This window comes from Branchiostoma floridae, chromosome 3, assembly GCF_000003815.2.
Source record: "Branchiostoma floridae strain S238N-H82 chromosome 3, Bfl_VNyyK, whole genome shotgun sequence".
Taxonomy (NCBI): Eukaryota; Metazoa; Chordata; class Leptocardii; order Amphioxiformes; family Branchiostomatidae; genus Branchiostoma; species Branchiostoma floridae.
Window position 1 is genome coordinate 3,207,926 of NC_049981.1, and position 18,325 is coordinate 3,226,250.

At 42.1% G+C, this 18,325-nt stretch overlaps 2 protein-coding genes across 2 annotated transcripts; both read left to right on the forward strand.

The window, feature by feature from the left end:
* The first annotated feature begins 1,241 nt into the window (after positions 1-1,241).
* On the forward strand, positions 1,242-8,275 carry LOC118412515 (ficolin-2-like). The gene is made up of 9 exons (XM_035815405.1): positions 1,242-1,342; positions 2,325-2,456; positions 3,083-3,217; positions 3,733-3,877; positions 4,455-4,716; positions 5,618-5,783; positions 6,469-6,630; positions 6,998-7,132; positions 7,687-8,275. Exons 1-9 carry the CDS (start codon positions 1,257-1,259, stop codon positions 7,877-7,879), a joined length of 1,416 nt encoding a protein of 471 aa, XP_035671298.1. The 5' UTR covers positions 1,242-1,256; the 3' UTR covers positions 7,880-8,275.
* A 662-nt stretch (positions 8,276-8,937) lies between these two features.
* LOC118412568 (ficolin-1-like) lies at positions 8,938-17,594 on the forward strand. The gene is made up of 9 exons (XM_035815512.1): positions 8,938-9,079; positions 10,718-10,982; positions 11,887-12,039; positions 13,156-13,303; positions 13,941-14,229; positions 14,911-15,079; positions 15,630-15,791; positions 16,468-16,602; positions 17,168-17,594. Exons 1-9 carry the CDS (start codon positions 8,953-8,955, stop codon positions 17,373-17,375), a joined length of 1,656 nt encoding a protein of 551 aa, XP_035671405.1. The 5' UTR covers positions 8,938-8,952; the 3' UTR covers positions 17,376-17,594.
* The last annotated feature ends 731 nt before the right edge of the window (positions 17,595-18,325 follow it).

An 18,325-nucleotide genomic window follows, 5' to 3' on the forward strand; every position in this document is an offset into this window, starting at 1 on the left:
GTATGCCAAACACACGGATTTTTTATTCAGAGTTGTTCTGGCGCAAACCGCAATTTTGCTTCGCTAGAAACAGACGTTAACTTATGATTTTCGTTATAAAATCACTGCCTTTTATTCATTGTTCTACAACGTCTGGGAATTGAAAGAAACTCTTATTCTTATAGCAATAATTGGTATTTATATCAATGATGTTTGTTGGTCTGCAGCAGTCAATCATGTGACTACACTATCCTCATAATTCATATACACGCAAAATGTAACATCTAGAGTTATGCTGGCAAAACAGTTTTTGGAAACAGAAAGAGAGACAAATTATTCAAACTACATTTTGTAAGTTTGAAAGTCCTACCATTTGGCCGAATTCGGACATTTTTTTCTCGTTAATCATGAAACTGATGAACACATTATAAAATCTATTAGTAGTGTTGAACACTACTAGATAACATACATAATGCCACAAGTACCCAACTCCCATTACCTGCCACCACCGAAATATAGCATTTTAAAAATTAATTCTAATATAAAGTCTATATTTGCGTACTGTAAATGTAGAAATTTTTGCGGTGGTTTTATGTTCGCGGTTCTCGCGTTGCAAATTTGCCGCGAACTTAAAACCACCGCAAACATTTTTCCGTGGCAGTAAGAGACTACAGTGCATGGTGCTACCGCAAACTTAAAACCACCGCGAAAAGTCCTTTTCCCGCTACCGCAAAATCCATTCCCCGCGAACTTAAATGCATTAACAGTAATTGATATCTAATACAATTCAACCTACCCTCAACATACATCTAAACCTTTTGTTTCAGAAACACTCGAAATTACCAATCTAATTTTTGACAATGCAAATCAAGCTATGATCTGCGTAATAAACATTCGAACAAACAATCTGTACTATGACCTAAGCTATAGACAAGCCAAAATCGTGAGAATACATATGTTTTCCTTATCGTTAAGTTACTGTGGTGCGACGTTTACCGAAAAAAAGGCAAACAAAGAAACAAATAAATAAACAGGCAGACAAACAAATGCAGCAAAACAATCCCACCCCTCAACTATCTTCCAGGTTTATTACGACAGAACGCTCCAAATGTTACCAAAATTATGAAGAATTTATAGTTACTAGTAATCACCAAAACTACTTATGATCCCTAAATTGTTGAAGAAAAAACAGAAAAGTTTTGAGACGCCCGATTTTTTTATTCCGAGTGATGGCAAACACATAAGTAAAGTCTCGTTTTAACTTTAACCGCCTCGTGATGTCATACTGCGGTCAGTCTGATGTTGAGGCAGCTTCGCGGCACCAGCACTTAGTACTTAGCCCAGCGCGACCAGAAGCATTCAGGTGAGCAAATGTTTTCTTCTGATGCTTCCAGGTATTTACCGAGAAGATAAGATAGCTTTGTCATTTGAGAACATGTGCGCCTAGATTGCGTGAGAATCTACACTAAACACGTCATTGAATGAAAAATATAGAATATTATACAAATTATGAATCAGTTCTATGAGCAGTGATCAATAAGTTTGGGGGCTCGCTCAGAAGTAGCTATAGGTTGCAGACCACAAATTACAACAGTTATGTCTAGCATGAAGTTTAGAGTATCATTGATATACAACAAATATAAAACATAAAATTTTCCAGTCGACGTCCTTTTGAAAATTAGTAGGTAGTGAGAAAAACAAGGGTGAACTGTGATTGGAGCTATGTGACCCGTGCTTTGCATACTCTAAAATCTAGGAAGACATTCTCTAAATGTTTGATGAGGATTCGCTTCGTATTTTAAGTAGAAAGAAGTTGGTAACTGACTTTTAGGAGAGCTAAGGGTTCGCTCGAACATCTGAGGTCGAAGCTCGATTTTCCTTCCCTCTCACCTAAAGGCCCCCGGTTATTACACATAGCCGAGCATACATGTAAACCGTATAGCGCCAACTATGTCCCGAACATGTTGTTGCCAAAAGAAATTAAACAAGTGTATTTAAAAAAGCTGGCATATTGCGTTTGCGTGATTGAAAAATTTTCTAGTTATCAGAATGTGCTGAAGGCAGTTAGTCGTTAACACGTCGAAATTGCAAAACCTCTTGCCATCAAACAAAGCTCCAATTCATGTTTTTCCAAACCAATACAGGTTTTTCTATTGCAAACCTGTAACAATATGACGGGGGTGGCGGAGGTTGGGGGTTTATGGACGAAAGTTGTCGCACTTTTTGCCTTTTTTGTCGAGATAATGTCATCGATGCGATTGAAATCAACATATATTTTATATATAGCTATGCTATTTCCTTCCCCAGTAGTGTCCTAATCCCTTGTTCCCTGCCCCATGTTGTAGGATGGACTGTAAGATGCTACTCGCGGCTGTACTCCTGGCGGTGGCGTGCCTCACGTCTCCCGCACAGGCCGCATTCACCTGCCCCAAAACAGCTTATGCCGTGGAGAACCAGAATACTCCCAAATGCCCGACGTAAGTCTTCTTGGATATCTTTAACTGCATCGCGCCTTTTTTGGCGACGCCTCAAGGGCGAATCTGATGGTATACTTTGTATAGTGTATGAAGAATCCATTTCACTGTTAATTTCATTGCACTTACAAAAAGACAAGTACATGTATGTTGTAAAGATAGCTATTACGACACGTGGAGAGCACAGACCTGCTATTTAAACGTCACATTTCCAAACCGGGGCCCGGGCTGTTTGTGGAAACGAAAAGTAGCAATTTATACGTGGAAATGTAACGCTGGATCACCTTTATCGGTGGGGTAACCTATATCCGTTGTTTTCAAAACCAGGATGTATTTAGGGATGTCAAGTCGACGGTGTTTTCAAACGGCAATGTATTGTACATATAACAACTTTAACAACCGTTCTTCCACTTGATGTCCATGGATACGCTGTTTCCAAAAACAACGGATATGGGTAAACCACCGAATAAAGGTGAAGTACTGTTACAGAGACAATGCCGGCGAATATTCTCTTTGCGTCTCGTGCAGTTTTTCTTTTTTTTCTATATCATATTTTTGGTTCCCGAAAGCTACCCCGTTTGGAAATATGACGTAATCGGTCTCCTTCTAAACTGATTATTTTCTGACAGGACCCTGGCCAATGACATCAAGACCCAGCAAACTGCAGCGGACAAAGTCAAGGCGGATGTTGCGAAGGCGAAGTCCCAGATGACCGCCGACAAACAAAGTCTGGAGAGCTCACTGAATCTGGAGAAGAGTAAAAGGTACGCATGAAGGCAGAGGAGATCGAAGGAGCTTCCCATCATGCAATTTGACCTTTGACCCCCTGGAAGGCTATACAATGCATTATTGGAAGCGCCTGTGCACTCCTCCTGGATGAATTAGGGTTACTCTATGCGAAAATTATGCAAATGTTCGAAGGGAGCCCCAGCCGGGCTCTGACATTTACAAATTTGTCCCGGTGGACTACCGGAACTCGAGGGGTTGGGGGAGGTGTCAGTATTTTCACGATTAGGTTGATTTTAGCTGCGAGATTTAGAAGAAACGTCAAGGGCCAACCTTGCCCTATAATAGCATGGCGGCCGCATGCATATTCGGTGTGGGAAGGACTTAAAAATCTCTAAGTTTAAAGAAACTCTAAATTTAAGAGTATTAAAAGCATTAAATTGAAAAAAAATGGTTTGTGTATATACCATTTCTGTGTTTATCTGTAAAACGTACCACACGACAATGTCTTGCTCAATACGGCTTTTATATCGTGTGATTGATTGCCTTACAGGGCAGCAGCAGCCACTAAGGTGACGGGTCTAATGACCAAGGCCACCGCCCTACAGACAGCCGCCACCGCTGCCACCACTGCCGCCACCGGCACACAGGCAGCCATCACCAACCTGAAGAGGCAGATGCAGCTACTGAAGCAAAAAGTAAGCTTTAAGTTTTAACTCATGACGCTGCACAAGAGTGCAGTTCCCTGTTGCTATAGCTAGTTCCCAATACCTAGTACTCTAATAAGTGTGATCGCGTGGCGCAGCGGCAGTGTGTTTAAGTTGGGACCGAGTTCGAATCCTGCCGCGTCACTGATCTTGTGCCCCTGCATGGCTTTCCTGACTTTACTCGGATAGGACGTTAAATGGAGGTCCCGTGTTTTGGGAGAGCCACGCACTACATGCATACGCACGTTAAAGAACCCACCACATGTGCGATGGTGTGGTGTGCGATGGTCCTTCCATCTAGAATTGGTGATTCTATACAAATCACCCTGACTCCAGAAAGAATAGTGACACATCAGTCACTAATAGAGATCTGTATCAAACCAAACCATCCAAACCTAATAAGACCAAAACGACATGTCTATTGGCCACCGCAATGACTTAGAGATAACCTTAAGATGTCGTATCTATAGGGCTGACGAAGTTTTCAAATGCCTTTGGCTGCTCTCATAAAGATATATATGACTTTTTGGGTAACAAGTTACTATCGTTGAATCTGTTATTTTTCAAGGTCAACTCTCTGGAAGCAAAGGCCAACGCAGCTAAACCCGCCGGTACCGGTACCACTGGTACCACAGGCACTGGTACCACAGGCACCGGCACCACCGGCACCGGTACAAAACCAGGCGGTACCACCGGCACCGGTTCCACTGGTACAGGTACCACGGGCACTGGTACCACGGGAACCGGTACCACGGGCACCGGTACCACCGGTACTGGTACCACGGGCACTGGTGGTACCGGCGGCGCTACGAAGCCCACCCATCCTCAAGGTTTGTGCTGGTGACCATAGTTTCTATAGACATAGTGTTACCTTGTAGTTTGAATACTATACTCCAGAAGGGAGTGTTATTTCGAATGTATTATGTATCAATAGATACATGATCATCCAGTTTTTACTTTGCAAAATTACACTTATGGCAAATTACGCTATGTGTCTTTATAAAACAATACCGGGTACCCACTAACTCCATTCAGACTCCATATATTTCCTCTAATACGTATAGACACTTCCTTCGGCATACAAGTGGGAGAATAAGCACACCAAGAAGGCCAGTCGTCGAGGAGATATAAAAGAAGAAAAAAAACAAGACGAATTTTTCTTATCGCTCCTGAAAATTGTTTTCGGAACGTATTTTCAGACACGTTTGTATTCAGTTGAGTTTGCTTGTAATTTAAGTAGGGGGTACTTGGGGAGTTTAGAACAACACTGACTGCTTTCTGATGCGTGCGGAACAAGTAGGTACGTTATTGGATACTGTGACGTCATGTGCATTTCAAAATGATTATCTATTAAAACATCCATGTAACGTACCCTCCTTGAGTATTAGAGCTCATGTAAGAAAACAGACAAGCTTTAAGGTGCATGTCACGGTGGTATCTCATTGCACTTGGGGCACCGGTGCGGCACTGCGGGGTTCGTTCAAGGCCGCACTGTTATTTCCCCGATTCTTTAATAGTATAGATATTGCGTAATACGTAAAGGTATGACTTAGAAGACAGCAAAATACACAAAACATAGTAAAATTTGTTCTTTATCTCTGAAATTCGTTGAGTAATCTTTCGAACCCCGTAGTGCCGTATTTGTGCCCCAACTGCAGTGAGATACCTCCTTTAGTGATATTTTTATTGTCGCGATCCCGAGTTCTTAATTTTTTTTCTCGCCTATTTCAGACTGCGGATTGATCCACAAGCAGAACCCCAGTAAACCGTCTGGACTGTACAGCACCAAGGTCCCAGGGGAGACGAACTTTGTCATCACCTACTGTGACATGACCACTGACGGGGGCGGCTGGACTGTCATCCAAAGGCGTAAGGCGGCCACTCCGTCTTTCGACAGGCAAGTAGTTGCAGAATTTACGTTTACCTCCACGGAAGGGAAACATATTGTTTGTTTTTTTGTTTTGATTTTTTGTTTTGTTTGTTTTTGCTCCGCGTCTTCTTTTTCTACCTCTCCAAGGTCAATGACCTGGATCAGACGACTGTCACCATGGTTACTGCTAGAGTAGGAACACTCTGTAGTGTTCTATTACATCATGTAGCAAGAGGTAGGAAAAAATCTGGAGGGGCTGGTTGTGTCATTGATATAGACACTTTACATGACTTTTTCCACTCCATTTGGACTAACCATGTAGTGTTAGATCACACCATGTAGCAAGTGGTAGGACAGCTCGGGGGGGCTGGTTGTGTCCTTGAGATAGGTACTTTACATGACTTTTACTTGCTAGTTGACTAATCGACATTATATGTGTAATTTGTTGTAATATATTTTATTGGATTGTGTGTAGAGGACTCCAGGAAGAATAGTTCAATGTAACTAATGGAGATTCGTAATAAACAAACAAACAAACAAACAAACAAACAAACTTTTACCACTCCACTTCGGCTGGGGAGGTAAAAGGCGGTGGGAGGAAAGGGTCGGGCTCCGAATTTCTATACCGTGGCCCAGACGTAGTGGATAACAAGCAAGGCCTACCCCAACGACTATTTATATTTTACTTACCTTTAACCATTACCTTGTCCAGGCCGTGGAACGACTACAAGAACGGATTCGGGCAGCCCATGGACAGTTTCTGGTGGGGGCTGGAGAAGGTGTACAAGGTGACGAAGGGAGAGAACTTCCGCCTGCGCATCGAGATGGAGGACACACAAGGTCTGAAGAAGAGCGCCGTCTATGACAACTTCAGGTATGTACAGAGGACAGGTTGTTGCGGTTTGTAGGGGATCCGGGGACTGTAATGCCAGTTCACCTTTAACTGGGGTTCTGCTTCTCACCGCTATATGTAGCCGGTGTAGGTGGCGCTTTTGCGGCGAGAAAATAATCCCAAATGTGACTAAGCTTGTATCCCCCCTCGTCCCGGTTCATCGCTGGGGTTGACTTTCTTATCCACATCGCCTCCTTGATCAACAGTCAACCCCAGTGATGAACCGGGGCGAGGTAAAAGCTTTGGCGAAGGTGTCTGAGCAACATCGAAACGTAAACAATGCAAGTACCTGCTGGTTGTGCAAAAAGAATTCTCCTATATCCTACATTTATCTTTGTTTCTTTTTCAGAATTGACAGCGAGCTGAACAAGTACAAGTTGACCGTCGGCAAGTACTCAGGCAATGCTGGGAACGCCTTGATGACTCATAACGGGATCAAGTTCAGCAGCAATGATCAGGACAACGACGACTACATACCGGATAGGTGGGTCAATGTCATATTGGTTCGGTACTGTGCAGTAGGCCATATAGATGACATCATCTGGGAATCCAAAAACTGATGTGAGCGTGCGAATAAAAAAAACTTAAACATGAACTAAAATGAAAATAAAAACTTACCCATATAAAGTTCTCTTTATTATGAAATGAAAGTGGTCAGGAAGATTGTACAAATGACTGAACACACAGAATATAGTATACCGAACAATAGATTCTTCATTTTTGTGCTTCCAAAACTTCTTTGACCTTGCAATGTTCTATGCCAGTAGTATACGTTTTCCAATATTTATTTTTTAAATCCACGGCATATATTTGCTTATTTTGAAGCTTCTTTGTGCGATTTAGAGTATGGTATGCCGGATTTCCGAATTTCAAATCGAATAAAGCGACGTCTATAGACATTACATCTTAAAGTAATAAAGTTTTTTAATTGTTCGCGGAATATCTTAATTAATCAATTTGAACCTGTTGTATGTGTTTGCAAATGCATTAGCTGTCTAGTTTGACTTAAATTTGCCCTTGTCATTATTTCTCTTGCAGCTGTGCTAAGGCCTACCGCGGAGGATGGTGGTATAACGACCACTGTTTCGACGCCAACCTGAACGGCTACTACAGCGACAAGAACCCCACCGGCTCTAGCGGCTTCTGGCTGCCTTTCAACGGCTACAAGGGCCTGAAGGCGTCCGCCATGATGATCCGTCACATGGACTACAACCCTCCTAAATCTGGGTAAAATCGCCGTCACTATTGTATCCAAGATGTGCTACTATCCAAGTCGTGCTTTGTATCACCCATTCTGGATATCCAGGATTGGTCCCGTTCGGAGCACGACTTGAATGGAGCGCGTTATGGATAGAATAGTTCCAACATGAGAAAATGTAATAATGGAACACCGAAAAATTCTCGTGCGTAATGTTAACGTTACAACGTGAACACTTGATGTTCAGCCAACATTGCGTTCTGTCATCGAATGTGAAATGAGTAAAATTATGATTTCATACATCGATCATTGTATTTTGCAAGAAGGCTCTAGTAGACTGAGATCGTACAACTTGTTTTTCAATATACCCTTACAGTTAAAAATTGCGTCAAATACAGTTGAATTATCAATAAAGATATGCAAACAAATCTTTACGAGTTTTTTTTTTTCTTTTTTAAACGTCGTTTACATGTATTTCGTATACTTGTACTAATGTGACAACGTTTGTAAACTTCTAAGTACCCTTCTATACACTGGACAAATACCACGGTCTTATTTCTGTTGCCATACCTGACAGGTACATCGAAACGCGTAGTACGTACACCTACTCACACACACACGTATGTAAAGTCACCAGGGATATTTGGACATTCAGTTACTCATCAACTCGTCTTCGTGTCAGAAGAGTTCACCGATCAAACAATGCAAGTAAGATAGCATAGAAACACCTTAGCGAGCAAATACGCTGTAAATACTTCAGTAACAACGCACACAAACATTTAACAGCTTGCATGTACATACACACAAACACACACAGACACACACACACAGAGTGAGAGAACGAGAGAGACCTATAACAATTATACCTCCATTTTTCCTGGAGGTAATCCACACTTACATAGCCACCAAAACGCATGCACGCAAGCACATACAGACACACACACAAACACACACAAACACACACACACACACACACACAGAAACAAAGGGAGAACAAATCAAGGGACAAGTTTCACCTCATTTAGTCTTTAATCTATCAAGACGAAAAGTAGGACAAGTAAGAGAAAACCATGCATGTATTCCGCGTATTCCTATTGAAGTTACGTATGAGACCATCACGTGATGCCCACCTCCAATCACATATACAAATTTGCGAAGGTTATCACAGCCATCTCGTAATCCGGCCTGTCCGCACTGAGGCCACGCCACCAGATGACCAGCAGAACGGACAAAGTAAGTAGCGCATCTTTCATCTTTCCACTGAACGTTTCCAAGTAGGGGTGGGTACAGGTACAATAAACTGAGGTACAGGTGCGGTCCAGTTCCAGAGAACCTGCCCAGGATCTGAACCTGGACCTGATTATCTCTGAAAACTTGTAAATGGGCGATACTAAAAAAAATTCAATGGCCCATTTCGCTACGAATGATCCTGTTTTGACGATTATCAGACGTCTACTGGCGTTTTAGAATTCTATCTTCATATTTTAGACCAAGTGTGACTGTCGAAACTTGGCAAAAATGACTATCGACTCTCCTCTCTTATTCACCCTTGTTATTTTCTTAGTAAGCCCCCCGCCCCCCCAAACGTGAAAGCCTGCCGGGAAAATTTGTTCATTTTCTAATCGGTCCAAAATCTGATCCTCTGATTTTCAGGTCCAGGTTTTCCGGACCGGTCCAACAATAAAACAACAACTTTTTTCACTGTTATGTACCGGTACCCTCCTCTATTTCCAAGTTCTTCTAATGGTATGAAGGGGGGTAGTTTCATATATATGGCGCACATACTATTTATGAGACTACTAATATTTCTTCATAAGCTTGTTTGCGGGCTGTAGAATTGTAGTCAGCGAGAGAAGACTGGTTTTAACATTACCGGGTTGCACAGGGATGTCCCTGTAGCTCAACTGGTAGCGGTCTCACAGTTTATGATTAGTCGGTAACAGAGAGACAATCCTGGGTAGGGCATCTTGGTTTGGGGCTGTGTACGTGTTTTTCGGAAGGAACGTAAAAATCAAACCATGGATTCTTCATTTTTGTTCTTTATTAATTAGCATCTTCGTCTTTGTTCTTTTACATTAGTATCCGTTTTCCGATATTCTTTTGTCAATTATATTTACGGCACGAAAATTAGGCTCTGGCTGGTCAATTTAGGCTATCGTCACATTTCCAAACCAGGGCCCGGCCAGGCTGTTTGTGGAAACGAAAATAGAAATGAATACGCAAAAAATATACACGAATAATACCCACAAGTATTCTTTTTACGTTTTGTGTAATTTGGTGTCTTTTTTTATATCATATCGGTAGATGCCACGCTTACCTTGTACAATTATTGCGCAATAAAGTTAGTATACATGTATGTCATACTTTTTGTTCCCGAAAGCCACTCGGACGGGCACCGGGTTGGAAATGTAACGTAGGCCTTTAGTGAGAAAATGTGCATATGAACAATTTTTACGACAGCATGATATGACAACCTGTGCCCGTGTGTTACAGATGAACCTGAAGCTAGTTCTCCCCGTGTGTGCGTGCTCCTGATGATAGCGGCACTAGTGGTGCCTGCAGCCGGTACAGACTTCACCTGTCCCACCCCATATATAATAACCTGTGTCCGTGTGTTACAGATGGCCCTGAAGCTAGTTCTCCCGGTGTGCGTGCTACTGATGATAGCGGCACTAGTGGTGCCTGCAGCCGGTACAGATTTCACCTGTCCCACCCCTATATAATAACCTGTGTCCGTGTGTTACAGATGGCCCTGAAGCTAGTTCTCCCGGTGTCTGTGCTCCTGATAATAGCGGCACTAGTGGTGCCTGCAGCCGGTAAAGTCTTCACCTGTCCCACCCCTATATAAGAACCTGTGTCCGTGTGTTACAGATGGCCCTGAAGCTAGTTCTCCCCGTATGCGTTCTCCTGATGATAGCGGCACTAGTGGTGCCTGCAGCCGGTATAGAATTCACCTGTCCCACCCCTATATAATAACCTGTGCCCGTGTGTTACAGATGGCCCTGAAGCTAGTTCTCCCGGTGTGCGTTCTCCTGATGATAGCGGAACTAGTGGTGCCTGCAGCCGCCCAAGACTTCAAATGTCCCACGGAAGCTTACGATGTCCCCAACCAGAACACTCCGCGGTGTCCCAGAAGGTAAGACAGCACAAATTTCGTATATATGCACCTGAGCAATACAGAAAATTCATATTTCTTATTGATTTAGACAAACATTTTATTGTAAAACATATCTGTTCCTGCATTTTCAGTATCACAAAGAAGCGAGAAGAAGTCGAAATCACTTCATAGAATATGATTCTTGTGTTGGTTGATGTTGCAAATGTTCCATGTATCTGTCAACTATCTGATCTGTATATACGTACAATAAAGGTTTTTTTATAGGAAAGTTCCCACACTTTTTTAAATCTTTGTCTAGTGTTGAAAATATTCGTTTTTCCTATGCATTTTGATCACAAACACATCTCAAGCTAACTTTTCAAAATCACTGACAAGAAGAAGTGGAACAAGTTTTAAAACCCCTTTCTAGATGAATGTTATATCATCTCGATGTCACCACGTGTACTTTATTATGGCTTTTGCATATGAATGCCTCTATTTAGCCCGATAGGGCATACATATATAAAGATGCTATCATTCATTCCTTGGTTCTTGTGTGAGAGTATTCTCTAAAACCTGCGTCATATTTCGAACGAGATTTGAAGAAAGTGTCCAAATGAAAAATGCCATGTTTTCTCCCGAATATCAGCCGCGGTAGGGGACTCTCTTCTGACATTGCTTCAAGAAAGACGGCGGTGGATTAACTCTAACATCTGACTTTTATTAAATTTTCATTCCAAGTTTCATAACATCCATCAAAATAATGTTGAAGTTCAATCACAACACAATTAGAAAAGATTTTGACTTGACTTGAACACAAAAAATAAAACAGTAACCACTGCTTGGAGAATATGAATTAAGGGACGTTTGAAGCATTTATTTTAACAAGACGTGAAGAAAGAAATGAAGAATGAAACATACTGTCTTTTCTTCCCAATACCAGCCGCAGTAGGGGGGACAGCTCTGCCAGTCCTGACATTGCTGAGAAGAAGACGGAGGCAGATGAACTCAAAGACAAGGTGATGAAAGCCAAGTCTGACACAGAAGCTGACCGACTGGCGATGCAGAACGGCCTGAACTTGGAGAAGAAAAAGAGGTACGAAGTATTTACACCATTTCAAGTCCGCATGAGTTCCGTATCGACAGTTTTAGCTGGTGAAGTTCGCGGCCGAAGATGTACGTAGTTTTTTCGTTTGCACAACAACTTCTTTTGAAGTGAAAATTCTAGCCTCTTTACATACATATTCCGCTGCAGTACTGTGGGAAGTTACTATTATAGGAGACTCACTATCAAGCTTGAAGATCAATCCACAAACCCATGTATTTGTATTCGTTCTCGGTGGTGGCATGAATATAAGTCATGACTTGAGTGTTCCATGTCTTATAAATATATGTTGCAATAAAAAAATCTACAACTTCTGGAGTTCTGCAGTTTACACAGTAAATCTTTACTAACACACATCAACCCCACCATAGCAAAATCGAAAACATAACCTTCTAGTCACATAAAAATACTCACATTGTAATGTACCATAGCGCCATGTGCCAAATGTTTTCCCTAATTTATTTTACCTAGTTTTCCCTCATCATATTTTATTTTGAACTATCGTAGAGTGGAATTTGTTATCACCAAGCACAGTAGGGGCATATTCTCTGGATAGTTTCAAAGAACGCTTGCAGATAGATGTGCAAAACTTAGGTATAACGGGTCCTCCGGTGTAATATAACCAGCTGCTGCCGCGCCGCGTGCCTGCGAATCTGGTGTGTTACGCCGAAGGTCGGTTATACCGGCTATATTGATACAGATACAGATTTCTTATCAGCTAAACACATGCGTATATATTCAAGTCCGTTTGAAGTGCGTATAACGCTTTTAGTCTCTACCAGGCTCATAAATTGGACAAATATAGATACATAACATGTCAGATGAGTTAGCTGACCGAGAAGTATGGTTAGCGACCCAGCCAACTCGTCTGACATGTTACCTGTTTACGTTTGTCCAATTTCTATTATTTTTCCAACGACCTGTGGGGCCAGCTGGTGGAGGCAAATACTCCCATGCGCCCCTCACACGGACTTAAATATATACGCAGGTGTGGCCCCACCTTAAGAAGATGAATGATCCCAATTTCTCATTGCTAACATAGGACCGCATGTTTATCATGTCAGCCACGAATATATAGCACTGAAGTTGTCATTGGTTGAAATACAGGGAGGATCTAGCCAATCAGCTGCCCGATATGATGAAGACGACTGCCGACCTGAAGAAATCAGCAGAAGATCACATGGACGTCCTGAAAACTGGCCAATCAGAGGCTCTGAACGAACTCAAGGCCAAACTACAGGCCCTCAAACAAAAGGTATTTGAAATCCTTTACAAATTTTCTTCTATGTTGATTTGATTGCATGGAACCCTACAAATAATGCGAGAGTGTGGAGTAACAAAAAAGTTTTGCCCCCTAAAATGTTGTCATTAGTATAAAAGCTAATTGGTCAGGATGCTTGAACAAATGACTAAACACACAGAGTATGGTACACAAAATAACACATTTTTCATACATTGTATTCTGTCAAATTTCTTCTTTGACTTTGAATTTAGAATTATACGACATTGTATCAGTTTTCCAATACTGTATACATGCAATTAACAGCATTGGTTAGTATATACTCATTTTAGCCACTTTTGTACGGTTAATTTTCTTTTTGGGCAAGAACGAAAATCAGTGCTGGCGTGGATGCCATCGATCCCATGTGGATTCTTTTATTGAAATATAAAAGTGAAAATGTTTACGGGGATTCAATTTTGCAATGCGGAGGAAATTAAAGTTTCCAATTAAATTGTAAAAGAGGAATATAATGTTTGCAGTGGTTTTAAATTCTCCGAGTCGGTAAAAATGTCACCGTGAAAACCACAAACATGAAACAATCACAAAACAACCTTATTTCAACGTGGACTTTTAGAACAAATGGCTGATCCATTTTTTTTAATGAAAACAGGTGAATGAGCTTGAAGCCAAGGTTACTAATGATAAGGATGTCCGTAGCGGTGAGGAGGGAAAGGACAACACAGACGGGAAGGACAACACCGACGGGAAGGACAACACCGACGGGAAGGACAACACCGACGGGAAGGACAACACCGACGGGAAGGACAACACCGACGGGAAGGACAACACCGACGGGAAGGACAACACCGACGGGAAGGACAACACCGACGGGAAGGACAACACAGATGGCACCGACAAACCAAAACTACCAAAACCAAGCAAGCCAAAGGATGTCCAAGGTAAACATAACAACCTTTCCTAAAGTGATTTCAGTTGAAACACTTATTTGAGCTAGGATAATAAAGAATTTTTCTTCAAAACCAGTTAATCTCACCTGCTTACGTTTGGATGTCTGTCAGACATCTTCCTCAGACCTTCTATTGGAGTGCTGTTTCTCGCCGCTATACGTAACTGATGTAGGTGGCGCTTTTGCGGCGAGAACATGATCTCAAACGTGGTTAAGTTTGTATCCCCCTAGTTACTATTAATCATTTTGCCATTATACTTGTTAAAGGCCATGTGACACGGTGGGCTTGTGGTTACGGTGTTTGACTCAGAACCAGGAGGTACTGAGTTCGAATCACTTTAACAGATACTGGTTGTCATCCATGACAGGTCTTGGTAAAGGCACTTTACTCCGTTTTTCCATACTCACCTCAGGTGAAAATGACTGCATTAAATAGCTTTGGTTATAGGGACGTCCCTCAGATAGGATATGAAATGGAGCACCTTGCTGAGCACCACTCATTGCAAAGCGTTCTTCCCTTCAAATAAACCTGTCCGGATATGCAGCTTGTACACCTCAGTAGAAACCTAGAGTGACAGGCCAAGAGGCGGTTTACCGGGTACGCAAACCAAACAATAGATATAAACTTAATGCATTGAGTAACACATTTTTTATCCCCCCTCCCCACAAACAGACTGCGCACATATACACGAGCAGGACCCGTCCAAGCGGTCCGGGCTGTACAGTACCATGGTACCGGGCATGCGGACATCTGTCATCACATACTGTGACATGGACAACAACAAGGAGGGAGGGGGGTGGACCGTCATCCAGCGCAGACAGACGAGTGACTCCTTTGAAAAGTATGAAGTCATCCAGCTAAACTTCAATTTTTTCCTATCATAAAGTTTGAAATACAGTTGCCTGGGAGCAACAGTCTGTATAATTGTATAGCAGGGTCAGTATCAGTTATATACATATACTGTATTGAATGATAATATATATTGTATTGAGCTGTCTGCCAGTTCATTAAAGTGATGCTAAAGAAGTGTGATGGATGAAATGTTTGAAAGTATTCTTCATTTCTTCCCAGTTGTATATATTAAATTGAATTGTATTTGCGTATTGTCTATGTGGATGTCTAATCTAATAATAAACGTGTCATATACAAATGTACTATTACCTACATATCTGGAATGTACATGTACCATTCTTGTCATGCAAGCAGTAATCATTGATAGTATAAGTACTCCAACACATAGTTATGGATCAAATTTTCAACGACCTGGGACTGTCGCCTTCTTCAGGATCAATACTGATGACTGATCACTTCAGAATGTTAACTCACAAGAGTTGCAGATACTTTGGTAATTGGTCATGCCAGGAAGTTTGTGTACTATTCTCTTTGTGCAGGGTCTGGAACGAGTACAAACATGGGTTTGGCAACCCCATGGGCACATTCTGGTGGGGAAACGAGAAGGTCCACCAACTCACCAAGCAGAAGCCATACCATCTGAGGGTGGAGGTGCAGAACGCAGCGGGCAGCAAGAGGGTCGCCGTGTACGAGGACTTCAAGTTAGTATGGCAACTTGTCTTCTTCTTCTGCACATCTTCTGTTTCACCTGCCACAGTTTTAAACAAGCATTCTACATTCCTGAAGTACACATTCCAGTACTACATTCCAAAATTACCCTTCTTGACTTATCTTTTCAGACTGTTAATCTCAATAAACTCAACTCAACTGGCCCCTGCAGTTACAAAAAGCGGCTAGGGGACCCAAACGTACATGTATACCGCCTACTCTCTACCACTGAAAAATCACGACTATAGCTTGTTCATAACTGAAGATATCAAATTGGAAGTCCTGCTGAAGTACTGTACCAATCTGAATTCTAATCGTTTCAAGGTCTTATCAACCTACATACATATCAAATTCAATCCATTCAGGCCTTTACAAGTTCATCATCATCATCTTCGCCACATGTCAGTATCCATTGAAGTGGGCCGTCATTGTTCTCCACACTTTTCTATCTGCTGCTGTCCGTTGCACCTCCTCCTAAGTGCATCCCATCTAAGCAAGGTCTTGCTCCACTGTTCTCCTCCATGTCATGCCCCCCCCCCCCACCTTCCTTTTCCTGTTGGGTGCCAGTTAAGTACCACCCTGGGAAGTCCCAGGATCGGCATTTGCACAACATTCCCAAGTCTTAGTTACACGTCCATCCATACAAAATTTTTGTACGTGTGTGTGTAGGTTGGAGGATGAGGACAGTAAGTACACCCTGAAGGTAGGGAAGTACTCCGGCACCGCTGGCGACGCCCTCATGACTCACAACGGGAAGAAGTTCAGCACCAAGGACCAGGACAACGACACCTACCAACCATACAGGTGAGTACCAGGGCATATATCATAGGTCTTTAGTAGGGGTGGGTACCGATGCAGAAAATTCTGGTGCAGATCCGGACACAAACCTGATTCAGTATGTAAAAGCTTGTTAACTGTTGTTCAGATTTAGTGTAATTATAGGCTCTCACAGCACTGTTGCATCATTATGTTGTTGAATAATGACTACAATTAAAGTACTAACCTAAAGGCATTAACTTCTTTTTTTAATGATAAGACCCATGTTGATTCGATTATAAGAATTGGAGTTGGTCATTTAGAAATTTGGGCAAGTCTAATAATTTTCTGCTCAGGAAATTAGACTTCAACATTGAAATTTGATATTTAAGAGTTGATGCCTCAACCCAAGATGCATATGGTGTCATAACACATTGGTCATTTGCTATAATCATCGAATAACACTTTTTAACATCTAGAAAGTCATTGAACACCCGGCTTGTTGAAATTCGATGTGTTACGACGTCATAACCAACATGAAACGTTCATAAAAACTGTTAATTGATATTTGGTATTGTTACTGAAATACCAACATCTTTGCCTTCCCTACCAGCTGTGCTGAAGGCTACAAGGGCGGCTGGTGGTACAACGACCGCTGCTTCGACTGCAACCTGAACGCCGAGTATGAGAACGAGGTCACGGAGGGGAAGTTCGGCTACTGGCTGCCCTTCAATGGCTACAAGGGGCTGGTCCACACAACCATGATGATCCGCCCAGCCGACTACAAACCGAAAACTCCTGAACCAATTACAAAACCTTAGCACGGTAGAAACCAGTTAATTGCACAACGGATAAACGCACACTTCTGTTAACTGCGCAAAAATCTCAAAATCCCAAACCGGCGTGGTCCAGCTAGATAACTTCGGATTATTGCACCAGCCGGATAGTTGCACGAAATTCGTTGGCAAATAGGCTGTGCAATTAATCGGCTTCTGCTGTATTCACACATTTGATGAATAAACAATATGACATGTGCACTGGCAGCAGAACCTTGTCATTGTGTTCAGTAGCCGGTTATACCTAAAAAATAACTTTAATGTCGTATCTGCTTGGCAACTCTGCGAGGCTATATTGCGTTACTGCATAATTTTACTTAGGAAAACCTGGGAAACTTTGTTTCAACTTAGGAGAAAATCAATCCCTAAATGGACATTATGAATTAACATAGATTAAGTAAAACGTACCATGGCAAGATTGTGTTTTCTGTGGAACTGTATACGTAGTTTTGGTACATTGGCAGCAGAAATTGACAAGAATAGGGGGTCCATCTCAGTGTGAGTGGGTCAAATCAATCCTCCAGAGCAAGCCGCTAGGAGCCAAAACACACACCACGCCTTCCTTGCATCGCACGTTATCTGCCACGAAGAAATCAAGACAAAAGTATGTCCAGGTCAAAAGATACACAAAAAATGGAAGTTCTACTGAAGTACCAAGGTTACAAATGTACAAGTGGCACATAGGGCAACAAGTGTTCTCACTGTTTCTACAGCAGGTTATACTTTTACAGTTGAGGGAAGCGTTGCAAGCCCTTCTCTTTTAAGGTGGGTTCACACATGGGTATGTATTCAAGTCCGCTTGAGGTGCGTATGAAGCTCTTAGTCTCTACCAGGCTCCACAGGTCGCGGGAAAAATAGTACAAATTGGACAAATATAGATACATAACATACCAGATGAGTTAGCTGACCGAGAAGTATGGTTAGCGACCCAGCTA